Genomic DNA, 21,855 nt, shown 5'->3' with positions numbered 1-21,855 from the left:
GCCTCACCTAATTCAACTGCAAGTGAGGTTAGTTATGCAGGTGACTTGTTAAACATTTTTCTTCGAAACTTCATCAACATTTATGGACAAGAGCAAGTGTCGCACAATGTGCATGGCTTAAGCCACATTGAATCTGATGTGTTGCACCTAGGTTCCCTAGATGCTTGGAGTGCATTTCCATTCGAAAACTACATGTCAAACATCAAGAGAATGATACGAAAACCTGAACATCCCCTTGAGCAGCTCTGCAATAGATTGTCAGAGCAAAGAAATGTTCCAAAAAGGAATTTGGTACCATCAGAAGGTCTATTTTCTGTAGAGCATAACTGCGGTCCATTGATTCTGTCATTCCAAGGCACACAGTTTAAGAAGGCCACATTACCTGGCAATGTTGTACTGGTAGCTGGTAAGAAGAACAGCTGCTGCACACTAAATAATGCACAATTATTATTGTGGAGAACTTTGTGCATGACAAGTCAGGCACACCCTTTGTGATAGGAAGAGAGTTCCTCCAAAGAAGAGACTTGTATACAAAACCTTGTCAATCAAGAATGCTTGGGATTTGCATTGCATCTCAGCTTTCTAGGTTGCGGTCCTGGCCAGTTCGGAGTATACTTCAGAAATGTCTGAGAGTGTTGTTCAAGAGAGAAAATATTATTTTTCCACTTTTGCATGCTGTTGTTCCGCAATAGTTGTCATGTTGCTGTACAGATGTTGCAATTTCATTTGTCCTCATTAGTGTAATGCTTTTGGAAATAAACTAGGTTTCTTTCTTTTTTTGCAAGGTGGCCTCTACATAGTAGTGAAATTTCCCGAAGAAGATGATGCTGTTGCCATTATACATAAAAACTGGATCGATGGCAACGGCTGCATGTGGCCTCCACAAACAAAATACATAAAAAGCTTGTTAAAAGCTGGGGCCATGCCTGGAAATGACTGGAGGAGTCTGCCTTGTGAAGTGGTTGAGGCATTTGGTAATATTTATTATTTTGTCCATTTTATATGTGCAGGCTGCAGCCGTATTGCAATGATTGTGTACTCTTCGAACAGGTAGACTTTTCTTGTGTGCTTTATTAAACATGTAAATTAACTAATTCTGCATGCAGCTTGCACTATGTTGCATTCTATTCTGAAGCCCCACCTGTTTATGATAGAACCTATAGGTCATACCAAAGCTTCAGATCAAGCGAGTGAAAGGTGAATGTTGAGCTTGCAAATTAAATGTCGGCCACTATGTCTTCAGGGAGAACATGCTGTTTTTTAAGCGTCTTGTACATACTTGTTCAGATAATTTTAATAGAAATTCTTAAAACAAACTATTGCAGCTATAACTTAAAACTATTCCAATCTGTTTTTATTCCAAATTGGCCATTAGCCCTCTGTGATAGATCAAAATGGCTCGGGATCTGCCCATATTGGTGTGGCGCCCACTCATATGGGCTGTACTCGAACCATTCTGACCTATCAGAGACGGCTAATGACCAATTTGGAATAAAAACATAGTGGAATAGTTTTAGGTTGTAGGGACTTTTTGTGCACAGCTGCACAAGTGAGTGCCCACACTGGTTGGGGCATGTGGTTGTACTGCGTTTACCCATAGCTGACTAAACACTTCTGTTGCTGAATGTTCTTATCAAAAGAATAGGAGCATCTTTATTCACATAGAAAATGTTACTTCTGCCACTTTGCACCAGCAAAGTAGGCCACAGTTGATCATTGCAATAATAGTTCAGCATGCTAGTTCCATACAGCACTACACTATGTTGCTTACAGCGCAAGGAATGCCGTCACTATCTCCCGTATTCCATTGGTACCAATACGGAGAAGTTGGGGTAAATTGCTTTTATAGGTCAAAGCAGATTATTGACAATGTGGAACCACAATGAACTGCTTAGTTAGATGAGGCTTTAACTGCAGTGATCTTGTTTTAAATGGTGCTTCTATTTTAATTCTTGCACGCATTCAAATGAAATTTGCAAATTAATGCTGCCCATTTATTTATACTTATGCCATACTTGTCTTTCATTTTTGCCTTAATTTCCTACTCATATGAAAAATCAGTTAAGCCAGAGAGGGCGTAGGTGAAATTATAGTTAATTGAGGTGTAGAAATAATGCAGTAAAAGGACATGAAAATGAACAAAAAGGTAACTGCTGCTTGTGGCAAGTAACCTTTTTGAATACATATGCAGTTTGAATACATCTAAAGTTCCAGTGATGTCCTGTATTTTTAAAGCCAGTGCGGAATAATATTGCCAATTTCAGCCAATTACGATGATGCTGTACGGGGCCTCAGAAAAGCTGAAGACAACTCAGACATCGCAAGTGCAAGTGAACATGGCAGAGGAAAAAGGAAAAAGAAAAGAAGGCACTACAGTGACGAAGACGAAATGCCACTCCCGCAGGCACCACAGTCTATGCAGAAAAGTATGCATTTTTTAGCTATCTGTAAAGAGGTGACAAAGATGTCGTGGTCTTCATATTGGAGGGTTACTAGATTTGTGAAATACTGTTTACTAGTCTGCTATGCATGACAGTCATCAGCGGTGCTCTATATTGCCAGTGGACGTATAGCCAGGGAGTGGCACACTGGGCACGTGTTGCCCCCCCTCCCTTTCTCTAATCAACTGTTACACCTAGAGTGCTCAGGTGATTTTGTCATGTTCTCATGCAGGAGCAACACATGGTATTGCAGAAAGATCTGCAAGGATGGAACCGTCAAGTATTTCGACTGTTTCACAGCACTCGGCATATAATGGTATGGTTTCTTGCATGCATTTATGGTGCATAAATGAAGTTGTCAATTTTATAATGTAGTTTAAACATCTCATTGTTTAACTCAAAAGAAGCTGCTGATTGCATTGCCACAATTTTTGGTAATTGGAACTAAATCTGGTAATTTTTGCATCACTTGTTTTGCTATGCAGGTGCAATATGTGATGTGCAGGCCATCGAACCACATTTCGGTTTTACTTGTTGCTTGAAAGAGTTGTGGCATGTCATTTGCTACATGTTCGTATTTGTTATTATGTAACATTTGCATTCACAATTGTCATCACAGAGAGCTTGTATCACAGCACGTAGCAAATTTTAACATCGCTGGCTGCAGGGATGTCAAGCCCACTAACGTTTATGTAGCTGTCTGTGCACCTAACGGGTCTAAATATTGAACCTGAAACATTAGTATTACAAAATGTTTTTGTACTATTAACAAGTACCGCTGTTATGATTGCAACGAGCAGAATTCTTTCCAAGTTATACCTTATGTTCTTGTGCAGAAAGAATGCATGGTACTGCAAAGCGGTCTGGAAAGGAGCCACTGCACTCGTGGAACGTTCCACAGCGCTCTGCATATAATGGTAAGACCACTAGCTTGTGTTGGGTTAGCTTGTGTTTCAGCACACTGAAAGACAACCTTTTTGATCTGCTTGAACGATACGTGCTGTCATGGGTGTTGACGAAACGTCGCACCAAATGCAAACCATGGTTTACAAAAGAGGTGCGCAGATGCGTTGAAGAGAACCATCTATATGCACGCAAGAAAATAATTGCAAGAATCAGTTCAGAAAGATTACAAAAGATATGAATAGCTTGGTTCAAAAAGTCAAATTTGCCTACTTCTAGTTCTTTGGTCACCCTAAAGGATTTTGGCAGTATATATTTAAAAAAATAGAAAGGGTGGGTTGTCCGTCCCACCACTTCATCATGACGAAATTATTGTTCACTATAGTCTGGAGAAAGTGAAGTGCCTTAAGGCGTTTTTCAACTTGGTATTTTCTACTGCTGAAAGCAACATTTGCCCGGCCGACTATCACCCTGACTTTATCAGTACCAAACCCATGGTAGCTGTTCTATTTGAAGAGCGAGGAATCGTGTCATTCTTAGGAATGCTTGAAAGAAAACAGTGCTACTACACCAGACAGTTTACCCACGATCCTGCTCTTTTCTTGTGCTTTTTCTTTGTCAAAGTAGCTGCAGATTTTCTTCACCAAGTCATTATAGGACTGATTTTTACCTGATGAATGAAAACTTGCAAACGTTGTGCCTATACTTAAATCGGGACTTTTAAATATTGTTTCAAATTATTGACCAGTGTCTATGACCAGTGTGACATGTAACGTTTTAGAGCAGAAGTTTTATACTAATATGAGTCATCTTAATGCATGCTCATTGTTAAATACCCGTCAGCATGGTTTTCGCTGCGGTTACTCGTGTGTCACCCAGATTACAGAATTCGTTCATCACTTAACGAGTGCACGGGATATAGGACATTCTGTTGACTGTATATTTCTTGACTTCTGAAAAGCATTTCATGTTGTGTCACATTCGTTATTAATAGAAAAATTATCTTGGTACAACATAAATGAGAATGTGTCTGTGAAGTGTCTGTTTACATATTTTGAGAAGCCAACAAACAAAGACTCCAAGGACAACATAGGGAAATTATTTGTATGCACTAATTGAATTAAGGAAATGATAAATTAATGGCAATGAAGGTGGATGAAAAAACAACTTGCCACAGGCGGCGAATGATCCGTCTTCACGTTACGCATGCGATGCTCTAGCCAATTGAGCTACCGCGGTGCCATTTCCCCATCCACTTTCTTGGGTATTTGTTTTACTACAAGTAACCTTGGGAGTGTTAGCAAGTGCTACCACTCGCAAACCTTGGCGGATGATTGGAACATCCTTTCTGCCGCAGGCGTCACAAGTACATGATTTTTTTGGTTGAAGGCAACTGGTCAATAAACCCACGTGTGCTTCCTGAAGGCATCAATGTTGCCAGATTCGAGACACTCCATGCCACCTGAAGGCATCGATGTTGCCAGATTCGAGACCCTCAACGAGGGTCTGGAATCCGGCAGCATCGATACTTTCAGGTATCATGCATGGGTTTATTGACCACTTGAGGGTCTCGAATCTGGCAAGATTGGTGCCTCCAGGTAGCATGTGGGGGTTCATTGACCAGTTGCCTTCACCCAAAAATATCACGTACTCGTTACGCCTGCAGCAGAAAGGATGTTCCACATCCGCTGCCAAGGTTTGTGAGTGGCGGCGCTAGCTAACACTCCCAAGGTAAATACCCAAGAAAGTTGATGGGGAAACGGCACTGTGGTAACTCCATTGGTTAGAGCGTCGCACCCATAATCCGAAGACGTGGGATCGTTCCCCACCTGTGGCAAGTTGTTTTTTCATCCACCTTCATTTCCGTTAATTAATGATTTCTTTAATTCCATTAGTAACTACAAGTAATTTCCCCCATGTTTTCCTTGGTGTCTGTTTGTAGGCTTCTCGTGATTATCGGGGCCCCTCAGTTAATCCCCTTCTCGTTGTTTACATATTTTGACACTTTTCATAAATGAATACAGCCTACAAACTTTTACCACATGTTCTGGCATTTAGTTATAAATTACAAGCAATTACAATTAAGAATTGTGAATTACATAAAATTAAATTAAGAATTATAAGCAATTGGGCCCAGCTGAAGTGATGCCTTGTGTTCTTGTGCAGAAAGAATGCATGGTAGTCCTGAGTGTTCTGCAAGGGAGCCACTGCAGCGGAGCTTTCCACGGCGTCCTGAATGTGATGCTAAGACCTCTAGTTTGTCTTAAAGTGGCTGAACAAAGTTTAACCTTGCATATTCTGTATAATTATTTTTAAAGTCTGTCCATCATCGACTAATACATATTGTGTTGCTGATTTAACTGACAAAATCAAAAATCACCACAAAGCAAAACAAGTTATGTATCATGCAGGTGCCAACGGGGCAAATCTTTAAATCTTTGTTGGATATCTCAGAATTTTCATTTACTCAAAAACCCAAAAGCATCCTTTCACAAGGGGCCAGCTGCACAAAAATTTAATATGATGGCTGCATGGCTTCGGTGTAGTCTGAGTGGTCACCCGAAAGTTGCTACTTATGCTACCGTATGCTCACTGTCTGTGTACATATTTCAACACTTTGAGTAAACGAATACAACCTACATACTCTCACTACATGTTCTCACATTTAATGGCAGGTTTTCTTTGCTACAAGCAGTGGGGTGTAGCTGACTGAGCCATTTATATTGAGTTTGCAAAACTGCTCATTATGAGTCCAACGCTAAATGTATGTTACATTGCAGAAAACAGCAGTTTAAGTTGCATCTCAACGCCATGTGGAGAAGATAGATTTGAATTTGCAGACTGTTCTAAAATGCACACATTTGTCAATGTGATAATTTTATTCGAAACTGCAGTGTATTGCTTCTATTTTGGTGACATTGCAGACAACGCTCAGAGTGACTGGCCAGGCTTGTGGCCGTGTGTTAATCGAACGCCGACACCAAGCTCAGGTGAGGTATGCATGGCTATCGAAATCAGCTCCAATACTATATTTGTGCTGTTTTTTTTGAAGGCCATTACGACTGTAGGAGCCAGCCATTTGAGCATGAACATTTAGGTAGGTTGAGTGCATCATGTTCTAGTAGCATGGCATGCCAATTTATTCCCTTTGTTGCATCGACACTTGTCTTTGCGAATAGGGTTGGAGAGACGCCAGAAAACTAGCACCCATGCCCGCTCGCCTCTCACAGCTGCCTCTCAGCCAAGAAATGACTTCTCACGATCAGGTAAGACTAAGTATATTGATTGCACTGCTGTTACTTATCTTACCATAACTTTCAGGATCATATGGGCTGAGCAGGGCTTCATTTCCCACTGCTGATGTACTGTCTAGTAAGTGCATGTTACTTTTAGTTCATACTAAGTGATAATTTGAATGCTAAGTTTGGCCATGCTCTGTCATACAACAGGGCATGACTATTGCATGACTATTGCAGTATTGCTTTTTGGTACAGCAGAGAGTAGATTCCGTTGCAATTTAATTAGGCAATACTGCTGAATGAGCTTGCAAAATGTGATTACATTCATATGCAACCTCGACGTTCGCATGCTATGCAACGGCAAACTTGTGAACTAGAAAACCTTGTTTTGCAATTGATGGTCATTTCATTGGCAAAGAACCTTGTGCGGGAAATTCACTCCCAATGGCTAAATAACTTGCAGCACCTACCTCAAGGCCCACAAGCAGGTCGGTTTCAACCATAAATGGGCCATTTGGTAAAACTATATTCTATTAGACTGGTGTTCTAATTTGAGATGCTTTCTAGTGCTACATATTCTGCCTGTGCATAATGCATGCCTGGATTCCTTGGGCTTTCTTTAACATAATGGTTAGCATCCAAAATCACAGTTGAGTGTGACACCCTGGACAAAATTTAAGATCAAAAATGATGTACACCGCGAAGGACAAGGACTGCGAGAGACGACATACACAGCGCTGTATATGTCGTCTCTTGCAGTCCTTGCCAGCGCTGTGTATGTCATCTCTTGCAGTCTCTGTCCTTCGCACTGTACATTATTTTTGATCATGAATTATCAACTAGCCCAAGCAACCACCCTAAAATTTAAGACTTTTGTGCGCATGGATTTTTGCTGTCAATGTGAAATAGACAAGAAACTACGAGTGTGCATCATCCGAGTTTTCATTGTCAGCTTGCCTTGTCTACTACAGGTGGATGGCCTCTACCTTGCATCTCAAATTGGCTGTATGCTTATCTGCGAAACCTAACCTATGCCTGCGGATTTCTTGATCTCATCACTCTGTCTGCATAATTCTCTGCTGCCCTCAACTGCCTACTCTTCCCTTTATATATCACCATTCATCTGGTCTACCATTACATACATGAGACAACCTTTCCAGTTTCACTTCCCTTTATTCTAAACTAGGATGTCATTTGCCTACCTTCTGCATTTACATGTAAATTTTTTGTTTCATTGCTAATTGCATGATTGCTTTTTTTGTCAATTTTCTTAGTTACCAAAGTGCTAGTGCTAGCAGAATACAATGATTACATACATTTCTTTTCGAATATGTCAGTAAGCTGCAGATCTTTATTACATTGTTATTGTTACCTCCATCTTTGTAGATTTTGAACACCAGGTCTTCAAGATCTTGCAAACAATTTTAATGAGGGTTGAGCACCAAGGGCGCCAACTTGATGCCATTGCACAACAGCTATGCAGTGGCCCTTTGACAGTTGGGCCCGCAAAGGATGTGGTCCCAAAACCATTCGAGGACATCGAGGCATTCGAAGAATTTGAGGCCGAGATATCAACAAATGAAGGAACAAGGACACGCCTGGTCTGATATTTTTTCTTCCCTTTACCTCCTCTATCAAATGTACTTGCATATATGAAACTGACATTTCGGTGCACGTTTTACAGGAATAGTGGTGCAGAGCAAAACATAACACGGACACTAGGAGGCACATAAAAAGGACAACACACTGCGCTACAAGCAACAATGATTATTCTCAAAACCAGACTGCTTCTATACCATCAGCCTCAAGCAGACATAGATCACGTGGAAGCACTGAGACATGCCCTATGAAAATCACACCATCGAAATTGTCATTGCTTACGCAGGAAAGCTAACTCCTTGGGAAATAACGCTATTGATGGCTTGTTAATGCAAAATTCACCAAGTATGTCGATATGCTCTGCCTCAACAATCAATTAGGTGACCTCTTTATATCGAGCAACAATGATGGCGAAAACATGATTATTGTTGGCCAGATGGCTGAGGCCGAGCATATCGACGCACTTAGTGAATTTTGCATTAGCAAGCCATCAATAGTGTTGTTTGTCAAGGAGTTAGACTTCCTGCATAAGCGGTGACAATTTGTTCTGGTAAATTATCGTGGGTCGTGAATATGGTTCGACAGTGCGACTTTCATAGTGCATGTCTCAGTGCTTCCACGTGATCTATGTCTGCTTGCCACTGATGGTATATAAGCGGTCTGGTTTTGAGAATAGGTTGTTGCTAGTAGCACTGTGTGTTATGTTTTTATGTGCCTCCTAGTGTCCATGTTACATTTAGCACTACATCAAAAGTATTCCTGATGATTCACCAGCAAGCCCCCTCCCCATCACTACCCATGTTTTACAGATGCAGCAATTTCATGGTCTTGGAGGCAGCAGCGTAGGACCCGCAACACGGCGCATTTTAGGAATTTCGCTAAGCCAAGAAGTGGCAGTGCAGTACAGTTGGCTTGGCAAAAAAGGAAAGAAAAGTTTTTCTGCACTGCACATGGCTGACACAATCACAAGTAAGGCATTGGCTGCCTGAATGTTTATATTGTCGGTAAAAAGAAACTTGGTAGAATAATTTCCTTTCTCGCTTTCAAAAGTCAAACTTGTACGGGTATACATACTTCGTAAATGTCAAGCTGAGGAGTGTTAAACCAGCTGAGCCAAGTACTATTGTACTTGGGCAAGCTAAGATGGCTAATATGTAATTTCCTGTTGTTTCTGGATACTGTTAATGTTTTGCTTTGAGCTTGTATATGTACAATGTTGTATAAGTAATCTCCAGTGGATCTTTCAGGGGCTGTAATGCAAAATTTTCCCACATCAAAAAGAAGTGATGTAGAGAGTATAATAAAGGTGTGGCTGCGCCACTCTGGCGAAAAACTTCGAAAACAGCAGGCCAAGGCTGCCACATCTGAAGGTGAGTTTGGTATTTAGACTATCGTGAAAAATACTCAAAACATTATTATCCTACATGAATACTTAACATTTGAAGGCGAGTGTTTTCGTGCTTATGGGTTTGATCCCCATATGACAATTTGGATGCTGTCTGGCACCCAACATAGCTGCATGGACTGCCTGTTTGAGAAGTTGCACTTTGCTGTACTTGCAATATTTATATTCTTGTAGAACCATTGTCATTATCAGTGCTCATCATCACAGTATACATTTTCTTCTAGGCTCACTGGATGTGCAGTCGGATTTCTCTGATTAAATGCCTGAAAATTCAAGATTTCAAGAGGAGTCAATTTGCTCAAGAATTATTGCTGGCCTTGGCAGGTGCCACTAGTCTTATAATAAACTCTAGTCATTGGGAAACTGGTTATATTTGTGTTTGCTTTAGCAGGTGCCATGACTATCACCCGTATGCATTGCCTGCTACAGATACTTTTTATAACCAGGTAGATTCATTTTCGTTGGTACAGAAAAATTACATTTTCTTGCAGCCAGAATTTCATCCATGATGCAAAAGGCAGAAGTGACATTATCTGGGCAAGGTGCTCATGGCACCTTCAAATATTGAGTTTCGTGCGATAGATGAAGTAGCCAATTCAATTTACAACCACACGTCAGGCAATTAAGCAGCACCAAACCTTACTGTGCATATGTGTTGAAAACTAGCTGATCATGGCAAGAGCTTGTGTACTTTTGTCACGTAATGCCCTGTCAGCATTGGCTGTTTAATATGTGTAAATTAGCCTTGTATATTACCCAGCAAGCCGAGGCTACCAAAACATTCCATTCATTATGATCGACTTCTGGACGCAGCAATATGTGCAGCCCATAAGCATGCCTTAGTGTTATGTTCTGTTAAAAGCTAAACGACGTTATTGAATGCAAAAATTCTGCATTCAAGGAAGCCTACAGTGCACCCTAATAAGTCCTCAAAACATCCTAGAAAAATCCTTGTGGGCTATCTGAGGATGTTCCGAGGATGTGCCGAGGCCGGACATGAGGACCTTTCTAGGCCTTTGCAAGGACCAGTAGAGGATGTCTTCAGGACGTTGCAATGTCTTTGAGGGGACGTACTGAGGACATACTCAGGACGTCAGTGCGTTGTCTGGGGTATATCCACTTAGGCGACCTGAGAGGCGGCGGGTGCGCGAGTCTATAATTAAAGAACTCTTATTATGTCCAGTGACAGTATGGCGTGATGAACTTTATTTAATGTCTTGAAGATCAACCCTTAGGTTGACGCAGGCGGCTCCCACGTCGGGACAGTAAGGTTTAACGTTACCGCCGTATCATGGGCCTCCTGGACGGTCTGTACTTGATCGAAGACCTCCACTGTGTAGGACTCGCTGCCACCAGTCTCTCTCTCCTTGTCACAGTCTGTGAAAGTCACAGGACACTGCCAAAGCATGTGATCCAGAGTAATGATGCCATTACACTTCTCGCAATTGATTGGTATCTCTGTTTCAGGATATATCTTGTTAATAAAGTATGGACTTGGATAAGTTCTTGTTTGCAACAATCTCAGAGTCACCGCTTGAGCTCTATTGAGCTTAGCGTGTGGCACTGGGAATTCCCTTCTGTTCATGCAATAATGCCTCGGGATTTCATTATATGTTAGTAATTGGTCCCTGTTTTCCTCCTGTATATTAAGGTCCTGGGCGCGTAGTGTACGGATAGTAAGTCCTCGTGCCTCTGCGTTAGCCATCTCGTTTAAATTCTTCCGAGCTGGATCGACAGACCCCATGTTCGCAGGAAACCAGCGGATTTCGATCTCTTGGCTGTCCAACTCACCGATCAGCTGGGCAGCCTTTTTGGTTACAAAGCCATTGGTAAAGTGTCTAATAGCCATCTTAGAGTCACTGTAAATCTTCGTCCACTTATTATTCCTTAAAGCCAATGCTATCGCCACTTGTTCCGCGACTGTCGTGTCTTTAGTCATGATTGTAATAGAATACCGAGTGAGACCATCTGCATCTACTACTACTGCCGTAAAGGCTTTCTTTCCTCTGACCCACGCAGCATCTAAAAATGCCGCATGTTCTCTGTCATGTTCTATCTCTTGCAGGAGAGCTTTGGCCCTTGCCTTTCGGCTTTCCAGGTTGTGCACCGGGTGCATATTTCTGGGGAAAGGAGTAGTCTTGATTACCTCTCTTATGCTATCTTTTAGTTCTACTGTGACTTCACCTGAAATTTTGGATTCGGTTGGGCACCATCCTAGCTCTTCTACTATTGCTCTACCTGGCCTTGTCCCAGAGAGCCTCTCTCTGTGGGCAATTTGCTGAGCTTCAATTATCTCGGCTATTGTGTTGTGGAGCCCCAGTGTCATTAATTTGTTATCCGAAGTGTTAATCGGTAACCCCACTGTTGTTTTGACTAGCCTTTTAATTAATCTGTTCAACTTGTTTACCTCTGTCTGTGTCCAAGTGAGCATCCCAGCTACATATGAGAAGTGACACAAGGCGAAAGCGTGGACCAGTCTCATGGCGCTCTCCTCTCCCAGCCCTCTGTGTCGGTTAGTGATTCTCCTTAGCAGTCTTATTACCTCCACAGACTTGCTTGTGATGTGTCGCATTGTTCTTACATTTGCCCCGTTGGCCTCCAGAAATAACCCTAAGACTCTAATGGATTCTACTTGCTTAATAGATTCGCCTGCCTTCGTGGTTAGTACTAACCTGGGTTCTTCCTCGGGAACGTATCCCCTCGGTTTTCTACCCCTTCTTCTGTTCTTGAGTACAAGGAGTTCAGACTTATTAGCAGAGCATTTGAGTCCCATGCCTGCTTTCCGCATGTCCCATACTTCCTTCAGCGGTCCATATAGTCACATCGTCTGCATAAATGGTAAAGTGAATGCCCTCTATCCCTTTTAGTCCCTTTGCCACTTTTGACATGGCCAGGTTGAAAAGCATAGGTGACAAGACCGACCCTTGTGGTGTCCCTCTGTCACCGAGATCCGTCTTCTTTGATTTAATATCCCCGAATCTAAGGTGAGCTGAACGATTGCCAAGAAAGGTTTCGACCACTTCATAGAGTTTTCTCCCCAATCCCAGTTCGGAAATCACTTCAAGTATTGCGCTATGCTTAATTCTGTCAAAAGCTTTTTCGACATCCAACCCCAAGAGAGCTCGAGTGTTTTTTGGTTTAGCTAATAGCAGTTGATGTTTGATTAACAACATGGCATCTTGTGTGGACAAGCCTGATCTGAAACCAATCATATTGTACGGTAGGATGTCATTGTCCTCCACATATTTCGTTAACCTGTTCAATATGACATGCTCCATTGTCTTCCCTAGACATGATGTTAAAGAAATTGGCCTCAGATTATCCAAGTTGAGTTGCTTGCCCGGCTTTGGTATTAAGATAGTACTAGCCGTCCTCCATTCTTCTGGATATACCCCATCTTTCCATAGGTGATTAATGTATGTGGTCAGATATTTTATTGAATCGTCGTCCAAATTCTTAAGCAATCTGTTAGAGATGCCATCCGGGCCAGCTGCTCACCTACTATTCAGATCACACAGTGCCGTGCGTACCTCACTTTCGGTGAATTCCTGATCCATATATTTGCATTCTACCCCTAAGTAATCGGGATAACTCATATCCTGATCTTCTTTCCTGAGAGGCAAGTATTTAGTAGCCAATCGCTCCATTATGCTCTCTGCGCTCGCAGTCTGACTTCCCTGGTGTACCAGTTTCGCCACCGCCGTACGTCTATTCGATTTAGTGCCTTTTTCGTTGAGCAGATGCCTGAGCAGACTCCAATTGCCTCCACGTTTTATCCTTCCGTCTACACATTTACACACCTCATCCCATTTTTGTTTCTGCAAATATCGTGCGTGTTCCTCTATATTCTTATTGAGCTGAGTAATTCGTTTTCTAAGTCTCCTGTTTAGGCATTGTGATTTCCATCTTTGTAAAATCGATTGCTTGGCTTCGATCAAATGCGCCAATCTACTATCAATTTGTTCGACCTCTTCCTCTGTCTCTATAGCCTTAGTTGCTGCATTCAAGTCGTCCCTAAGCTGAGCCACCCACTCTTGTAGTGTGATGCGCCCCTTTCTATCTGTCTGCTCTGCCTTTTCTGATTTTTCTAAAGTGATCCCAGTCTATGTAAGTGAAATGCTTTACCTCCCCCCCTGTCGTTTCCACCACTATGTGTAGTATATAATGGTCGCTTCCTAGGTCCATACCAGAGTTGATCCAGTCTGCCCTGGTTAAGTTATAAGTGAAGAATAAGTCCGAGGCAGTGTCCCTACACGTGGAACTGCCACACCTGGTAGGAAAGGCTGGGTCCGTGATAAGAGAAAGGCCTAAACCCGTGGCGAGATGCCAGATTCCTTCCCCATTTTTACTACTCCAGCGGTAACCCCAAGATTGGTGTGGGGCGTTGAAGTCCCCTCCTATTATGAGTGGCGCAGTTTTGGCTACCCTCATGGCCTTATTAAAAATTGCTCTGAAGCTCTGTCTCATCCCTCTGGGACTGCTATATATGTTGAGGCAGAACAAGCTTTGGACTTTACCTCTGTGCCTTTTTAGGACCATTTCTATCAATATGTTACGTAGGAAGACGCCGACGAAAAGCTATTTACGAGTATATTTACAAGGCAATACGCCGCAGTTGACCAAGAGGCAACAGCCCGCGCTAGCTTCCAATCGTCGTCTTCGTCTTCTTCCTACTCGGCTCTTCGTCATTGGGAATACTACCCCGTAGCACTACCCCCGGCGGCAAAAGCGCCGTCCCGGAGCGACTAAAGGCCGGACTCTGAAGCAGTGTAGTAGCTCTTGAGCCTACTGACGTGCACGACATCACTAGACACCAGAGTAGATGACGAGGTTGAGCTCACAGGAGCAATTTCATAAGTCACAGGCGACACCTGGCGCAGCACGCGGTAGGGCCCTGTGTATCGCGAAAGGAGCTTTACGGAAAGTCCGACGTGACGACAGGGCGACCACAGGAGCACGAGTGCACCAGGCGAAAACTGTACGTCACGGTGGCGGGCGTTGTACTCACGCTGCTGCGTGGTTTGCGAGTCCGTCAGTCGAGCACGGGCAAGCTGGCGTGCATGATCGGCGAGGGCGATGGCGTCGCGCGCATACTCGGTTGTTGAGGTCGCAGCAGGAGGAAGTACCGTGTCAAGGGGCAAGGTCGGTTCGCGACCGTAGAGTAGATAAAATGGAGAAAATCCGGCGGTGTCGTGCCGGGAAGAATTGTAAGCAAAGGTGACGTAAGGAAGGGCAACGTCCCAGTCGTGGTGGTCCTTCGAAACGTACTTGGACAGCATGTCGGTAAGAGTACGGTTGAACCGCTCTGTCAGGCCATTGGTTTGAGGATGGTATGAGGTAGTCAGCTTGTGTTGAATAGAGCAGGAACGCACAATGTCGGCGATAACTTTCGAGAGGAAGTTACGACCACGGTCAGTAAGCAGCTGTCGCGGGGCGCCATGCACTAAGATAATGTCACGCAAGAGAAAGTCCGCGACGGCAGTGGCGCAACTGGTAGGTAGAGCCCGCGTGATAGCGTATCGGGTGGCGTAATCAGTTGCGACGGCTACCCATTTGTTCCCAGAGGATGACGTGGGAAAGGGACTGAGGAGGTCTAATCCAACACGAAAAAACGGTTCCACAGGGACGGTGATCGGCTGGAGATGACCGGAAGGTAGCACCTGAGGCGTTTTCCGACGCTGGCAGGGATCACAGGCAGCAACATAGCGTCGGACGGAGCGAACGAGAACAGGCCAATAGAAGCGGCGGCGGACGCGGTCGTACGTGCGGGTTACCCCAAGATGTCCTGCAGTGGGTGCGTCATGCATCTCAAAGAGCACTGTCTGTCGTAGATGTTTTGGCACGACAAGAAGAAGATCAGGGCCATCAGGGAGGAAGCTCTTTCGGTACAGAATGCCGCCCTGGAGAACATATCGGCGAGCGGATGCGTCGGTAGGTGTAGAGCGCAGACGCTCGATGAGTACTCGCAGCGATAGGTCTCGGTACTGCACATCGGCGATGTTAGCGAAGGCAGACACAGAGAAAATGCCGTCGGCGGTACTACTGTCGGCGTCGTCAGGCTCGTGTACCGGGTAGCGAGACAGGCAGTCAGCGTCCTTGTGTAGTCGGCCAGATTTGTAGGTGACAGAGAACGAATATTCTTGGAGGCGTAAGGCCCAGCGACCAAGTCTTCCTGAAGGGTCTTTCAATGAGCATAACCAACAAAGCGCGTGATGGTCTGTGATAACGGAAAAGGGTCGGGCATATAAATATGGGCGGAACTTCGCAACCGCCCAAACTAGGGCCAGACACTCACGCTCAGTGATGGAATAGTTGCGCTCCGCGGGCGAGAGGAGCCTGCTGGCGTAAGCGATAACACGGTCGTGGCCACGCTGGCGTTGTGCCAGTACTGCGCCAATTCCGTGACCGCTGGCATCAGTACGGACTTCGGTAGGCGCAGAAGGATCGAAATGGGCCAGAACGGGAGGCGTTGTGAGAAGATCGATGAGAAGCGAGAATGCAGAGGCCTCGTTATCGCCCCACTCGAAAGGGGCGTCTTTCTTCAAAAGTTCGGTTAGTGGTCGTGCTATGGCCGCGAAATTTTTGACGAAACGGCGGAAGCACGAGCAAAGGCCGATGAAGCTGCGCACATCCTTGACACACTTCGGAACAAGGAAGTGCGTAACAGCATGGATCGTGCCTAGGTCCGGTTGCACTCCGTTCGCGTCAACGAGATGTCCAAGGACGGTAACCTGACGACGGCCGAATTGGCACTTCGACGCGTAGAGTTGCAGACCGGCTCGCCGAAAAACGGCCAGGACTGCTGAGAGGCGCTCGAGGTGCGTAGCGAATGTTGGGGAGAATACTATAACGTCGTCCAAGTAGCACAGGCACGTGGACCATTTGAAACCGTGAAGAAGGGAGTCCATCATGCGTTCAAAAGTGGCAGGAGCGTTACATAGGCCGAACGGCATCAGCTTGAATTGATAAAGACCGTCGGGTGTTACAAAGGCAGTCTTCTCGCGGTCGAGATCGTCCACGGCAATCTGCCAATAGCCGGAGCGAAGGTCAATAGAGGAGAAATAGCGAGCACCGTGGAGGCAGTCAAGGGCGTCATCAATCCGAGGTAGGGGATACACGTCCTTATTGGTAACCCTGTTAAGGTGCCGATAATCCACGCAAAAACGCCATGAGCCATCCGTCTTTTTTACCAGCTAAACCGGTGACGCCCATGGCCTACATGACGGTTCAATAATGTTCTTGGCAAGCATTTTGCGAACTTCGGTGTGAATAACTTGACGCTCAGCCGGTGATACTCGATACGGGCGGCGATGAATAGGAGGGGCATCTCCGGTATTAATGCGATGTTTAACAGCTGTTGTTTGGGCCAAAGGACGACCGTTAAAGTCAAAAATATCTTGGTAGGAAATCAGAACGCGGTAGAGCGCACGAGCGTGCTCGGAGGGCATGTCGGGTGCAATCATTTTCTGTAAGTTGGCGATGGTATAAGTAGCCGACTGCGATGGTAGAGGAGGATCGGTTGAATTGTCGTCTACTGAAATCGATGCTACAGAGTGATCCTCGAATGAGCAAAGTTGGGCCAGAGACATACCGCGTGGCAGCACTTGTGTCGTCAAGCCAAAATTGACCACTGGCAGGCAGACGCAATTCGCCGTAATAGATAAAACAGTGTGAGGTAGTGTGATCCCGTGCGTAAGGAGGACGCCTTGCATAGGAGCCGCGATGTAGTGACCCTCTGGCACTGGTGGGGATGACACGAAGTCAAGGTAAGTCAGTGCCGAAGGTGGCAAGCGAACGAAGTCGACGGAACTGAGGCGAGTAAGGCGTTGTTCAGCGGGATCCAGAACAGGCAGATCGAGGCGGAGAGTACTGGCGGAGCAATCGATGAGAGCAGAATGGGCGGAGAGGAAGTCGAGGCCGAGGATGATGTCGTGGGGACAGTGAGCGATGACTGTGAATAGCACGGTAGTGGAGCGATCGGCGAAGGAGACGCGGGCGGCACACATACCAATTACAGGGGCTGTTCCGCCATCGGCGACACGGACAACAGGCGTCGTGGCGGGCGTGATTATTTTCCTCAGCCGGTTACGAAGATCCGCGCTCATCACCGACAAATGCGCCCCAGTGTCTATGAGAGCTGATACAGGAACACCGTCGACTTGCACGTCAAGAAGGTTCAGATGAGTGGGCAACGTCAGGAGAGGATTTGGCGGCGCAGGGAGCAATGCAGCGTCACCTCGAGGCGCTGCATCGTCTAGTTTTCCGGCTGGGAGCGGCGTCCGAAGGGAGTCGGCGAATAGGAACGACGGGGCTGGGGAGAGCGAGATTGTCGTCGTTGGGGCGAAGGCGAACGAGAATAAGGGCGGTTCGGCGCAGGAGAATCGGTGGCGGCATTGTCTGAGCGGGCAGCATAGGGACGAGAAAGGCCACCTGGGGGGCAAGAGTAGGCAGTATATGTAGACTGGTGCAGGGAACTCCAGCGACTGCGACAGTGCCGAGAAATGTGCCCAATTCGATGGCAGTGAAAACAAATTGGCTTGTCGTCTGCAGTGCGCCATTCAGAGGGGTTGCGGAAACGTGGTGGGTAAGAAGGTGCGGGACGGGGTGGAATCGAAGAAGCCGGGTGGGGATCAGGGCGATGGGCCGAGCAGATGGTGTGAATACCCATGTTGGCGAACTCCTGGCGGACAACAGCCTGGGTCAGGGAAACAGTGACTGCAGGTGCATGGGAGGGGCTGGAGTCGAACGCAGCCGGATAGGCGGCCTCGATCTCACGCCGGACAATCCTGGTAACATCGCCAGTGTTGTTGGGACGAGGAGCGTCGGCACAGGAAGATGTCGCTGGGGTGTTGGGCAGACGGGCAAACTGTTGGTCGATACGTCGGCTTTTAGCGAATTCCAGGCGGCGGCACTCTTTTAACGCGATAGCGTTAAGGAGCTCGTGTCGCAGAAAAGCCGGTGTCGTCGGCGTCGGTGTCGGCGTCCGCGGCGTTGGCCGTGAGCGATAAATCACGGCAGGCACTTCATAAATAAAAAGCAACTTCCAAGATGGGCTGGGTGGGAATCGAACCAGGGTCTCCGGAGTGTGAGACGGAGACGTTACCACTGAGCCACGAGTTCGATGCTTCAAAGCGGTACAAAAGCGCCTCTAGTGAACGCGGTGTTGCCTTAGAAACGAGCTGTTTCTAAGGCTCAGGCGTGCGTCGCTTGCTCAGGGGCACATTTCGTTGTCGCGCCGAACGCTGCGTTGCTCGACGCTCACCGCGTCCGATGCGGGGCGCGTAGTCGCTGCGCCGTAGCCCATTGTCTTACACCCCTTGGTGGGTCGACGGGAACGCTGTCGCGTTCCACTCTTGAAGGCGAAGCTTAAGCGTCCTCCATTTTTATAACGGCATCCACCGTCGCGACGTTGTTAAATACGAGCAAGTTGAAGGCGTCATCGGCAATGCCTTTGAGGATGTGGGAGACCTTGTCGGACTCAGTCATGTGTGCGTCAACTTTGCGGCATAGAGCCAAGACGTCCTGAATGTACGTGACGTAGGGCTCCGTTGACGTCTGCACACGACCGGAAAGCGCCTTCTGCGCGGCAAGTTGGTGACCGTAGGGGTTGACGAACAAGTCTCGAAGCTTTTGCTTAAGCGAATCCCAACTGGTCAGCTCATCTTCGTGCGTCCGATACCAAACTCGAGGTGTGCCACCGAGGTAAAAGACGACGTTGGCGAGCATGATAGTAGGGTCCCACCGGTTATTGCGGCTGACGTGTTCGTACAGGCTGATCCAGTCCTCGACGGCTTCCCCATCTTTTGCTGAGAATACGCCAGGATCACGGGGAGCGGAGAGGGTGATGTAGGTCGTCGAAGTGGCAGCAGGTGTCGGAGCCGGCGGAGTCAGGTTGTCGTCGCCGGGAGCCATGAAGGAAGGTTCGACGTACCGTCCACTGCGAAGCACCGTGACGAGGTACAGGGAACGTCCACCTCCACCAAATATGTTACGTAGGAAGACGCCGACGAAAAGCTATTTACAAGTATATTTACAAGGCAATACGCCGCAGTTGACCAAGAGGCAACAGCCCGCGCTAGCTTCCAATCGTCGTCTTCGTCTTCTTCCTACTCGGCTCTTCGTCATTGGGAATACTACCCCGTAGCAATATGTTTGATTGCATTCAATTTTACTCGCCCCTAAGTTTAGATCGTGCTCTATGTAAGGAATTTTCTTGTCAATTAGGGTGGCAATTCCTCTGCCTGGTTCTTTGCCTTTGCAGACCGAGTTGAAGCCGGACAGCCCGATCTCCTCCGCTAGAGTTTCCTGCAACATTATTAATTTCGGCCTATTTTCAACCATTTTGATTATCTGTGCTAGTGACGCTCTTTTTTGCTGAAATCATCTGCAGTTCCACTGCCACACACTAAGTCCATTTCTGTTATCCATTATTATTGTCGCTGCCCCCTGACTTGCTACCCCCTGTCACTGTTCGCTTGACTGTACCACCTACCGCTCCTGGGGGTATTCTAGCGCTTTCTGTTTCCAAGGGCATATATTCTTCATCCTCTCCTTGGGTCTCTAGCTTTTTCAACCTTTTCTCGGCTATTAACTTCCACTTCCATGTTTTATCCACCTTAAGTTTAACGCTGTCTACCGTGTCCTTTAGGTTCCTAATCGCATTCCTAATCTCTTCCAGAACCGAGCACATCGATTCTGCCTCCGGAACTACAGCTCTCTTTTTGGGCGCCGGTGTGTCTTTTTTCCTGGCTGTTACTTCTACACACCGGCTTAGCTATTGCCACACTGCCGCTTTCTGTCCTCAACCCTTTTTTCATTTCCTGAATCTGCTGCTTAAGTTCTTCATTTGCTTTCTTTAGTGATATAACCTCTCTGATCAGCTGTTCTACTCTGGCATCATTGCTTTGTTCCTGCGAGGCTAGCGCACCTGTGACTTTCACAGTACCTTTGACTTTCTCGGCCCAGGTCGCTCCTGACTCCTTTTTCTTGTTTGTCTTCAGCTCCTGCTCCTCGAAGCGCACCTGCGCCTCCCGAGACCTGGAACGGTTTCTTCCCCTCGATGTTGAGCGCTGTCTTGATCTTGATGTGCTTCTCGAGCGTGAGCGCCTTCCGGCACCTGAAGGCGTTTCCTTTGTCGGTTGGGCAGATTCCATCTCAGTCTCCACTTTGGAGCGTTGTCTTCTTCTTATTCTTAGTACATATGGTATTTGGTACCGCTGCTTGCAAGCCCTGTCACCTGTGGGGTGATCTTCAGCGCAGAACTTGCATTTGGGAGAGCAGATATGAGCCTCCCCTGGGTCTTGCATACCACATCTCCTGCACTGCACAACATCAGGTGTTGGACAAACGTCTGATCTGTGTCCGATTCTTCCACATGCGTAACATACGTCAAATTGCTTCCTGTACAGATAGCACCTCACGAGGGTTGACCCATATTTGATGAAGTTGGGCACCCTGAATCCGTCGAAAAGCACAATAACCGATCCCGTAGCTTTGATACGTTGTGCAGCCAACGCCGTTGGGTTGTATTCATGCACAATCTTTTTCGTGATCACACTCTGACTGTCATTGAGGTTCACTCCTCTAATAACCCCCTTGCACGTAGAGTGGGGGGCTGTTTCATAAGCGCTCACTTCATATTCTGCCTCCATGATCGTAATGGACTTGATTCTCACATACCTCTCAGCATGAGAGGAGTCCGGTGTACTAACCACCACAATATTCTGTGTGAAGTTGGGGCAGACGATGCCTTCCTTCGCTTGGTCTGCTGCAAGTCCGGCTGCCTCGACGATCGCTTCTCCAATAGCTGTGCTTACCTTGTTCAGGTTGAGGCCTCCCCGAGGCCTAACGGTGATTTTCCTGTGCCCCTCCGGCAGTTGCGGCATTCTTGACGCCTTCACAATCCGGCGCTTGAGCTTGTCGGCCCCGGCAGCACCTTTGTTGGCGATCACCTTTCCTTGTGATCCTTGGATCAAATTGGCGGCTCCACCAGTTCCCCAGGTCTTTTTCGCAGATCGCGATCTTCGGTTGGTGACCACCTGCCAACCCATTCTTTCGTCGCCGTCTTACATCTCCGAGGAGAGTTCGTCGGCCATGCGTATATCGGCCATGCCGGCTTAACGGGCTCGCTAGACCTACGTGGCGTTAGGCCGCGCGTGGCGCCCACTTGCGATGCACAGAAAAGAGGCTATAGAAGTCCAAAAAATGCTGGCCTACCTTGTCCAAAGCTATCCACCGATTAGGGTTAACCTCACGAATCCGATAATGA

At 46.4% G+C, this 21,855-nt stretch overlaps 2 protein-coding genes and 1 long non-coding RNA gene across 3 annotated transcripts; all 3 read left to right on the top strand.

Annotated features, from left to right (window-relative positions):
• Nucleotides 1–790: 790 nt before the first annotated feature.
• On the top strand, nucleotides 791–6,049 carry LOC142567769 (uncharacterized). Its single transcript, XM_075677935.1, has 6 exons — nucleotides 791–974; nucleotides 2,265–2,426; nucleotides 2,674–2,757; nucleotides 3,278–3,358; nucleotides 5,511–5,582; nucleotides 6,020–6,049. Exons 1-6 carry the CDS (start codon nucleotides 933–935, stop codon nucleotides 6,047–6,049), a joined length of 471 nt encoding a protein of 156 aa, XP_075534050.1. The 5' UTR covers nucleotides 791–932.
• Nucleotides 6,050–6,267: 218 nt separating this feature from the next.
• On the top strand, nucleotides 6,268–7,100 carry LOC142567811 (uncharacterized). Its single transcript, XR_012825241.1, has 5 exons — nucleotides 6,268–6,334; nucleotides 6,397–6,441; nucleotides 6,524–6,610; nucleotides 6,666–6,716; nucleotides 7,047–7,100. It is a non-coding gene; the product is annotated as an uncharacterized LOC142567811 (long non-coding RNA).
• Nucleotides 7,101–7,975: 875 nt separating this feature from the next.
• LOC142567691 (uncharacterized) lies at nucleotides 7,976–10,117 on the top strand. The gene is made up of 4 exons (XM_075677859.1): nucleotides 7,976–8,184; nucleotides 8,992–9,151; nucleotides 9,430–9,552; nucleotides 9,812–10,117. The coding sequence occupies exons 1-4, from the start codon at nucleotides 8,011–8,013 to the stop codon at nucleotides 9,844–9,846; spliced, it is 492 nt and encodes a 163-aa protein (XP_075533974.1). The 5' UTR covers nucleotides 7,976–8,010; the 3' UTR covers nucleotides 9,847–10,117.
• Nucleotides 10,118–21,855: the final 11,738 nt, after the last annotated feature.

Source organism: Dermacentor variabilis, unplaced genomic scaffold, assembly GCF_050947875.1.
Source record: "Dermacentor variabilis isolate Ectoservices unplaced genomic scaffold, ASM5094787v1 scaffold_14, whole genome shotgun sequence".
Classification (NCBI taxonomy): domain Eukaryota; kingdom Metazoa; phylum Arthropoda; class Arachnida; order Ixodida; family Ixodidae; genus Dermacentor; species Dermacentor variabilis.
Note: the sequence above shows the minus strand (reverse complement) of the source record. Positions and strands in the feature narration are given on the sequence as shown.

What these genes read in the sequence shown, in the direction of transcription:
- LOC142567769 (XM_075677935.1), top strand. Translation starts at nt 933, where the DNA reads ATGACTGGAGGAGTCTGCCTTGTGAAGTGGTTGAGGCATTTG. An exon ending in TGAAGTGGTTGAGGCATTTG is followed by an intron (nt 975 to 2,264) that starts GTAATATTTATT and finishes TGCCAATTTCAG; the next exon opens with CCAATTACGATGATGCTGTA. An exon ending in CTTTCCACGGCGTCCTGAAT is followed by an intron (nt 5,583 to 6,019) that starts GTGATGCTAAGA and finishes ATTTAATGGCAG; the next exon opens with GTTTTCTTTGCTACAAGCAG.
- LOC142567691 (XM_075677859.1), top strand. Translation starts at nt 8,011, where the DNA reads ATGAGGGTTGAGCACCAAGGGCGCCAACTTGATGCCATTGCACAACAG. An exon ending in CATGGCTGACACAATCACAA is followed by an intron (nt 9,152 to 9,429) that starts GTAAGGCATTGG and finishes TGGATCTTTCAG; the next exon opens with GGGCTGTAATGCAAAATTTT. An exon ending in CAAGGCTGCCACATCTGAAG is followed by an intron (nt 9,553 to 9,811) that starts GTGAGTTTGGTA and finishes ATTTTCTTCTAG; the next exon opens with GCTCACTGGATGTGCAGTCG.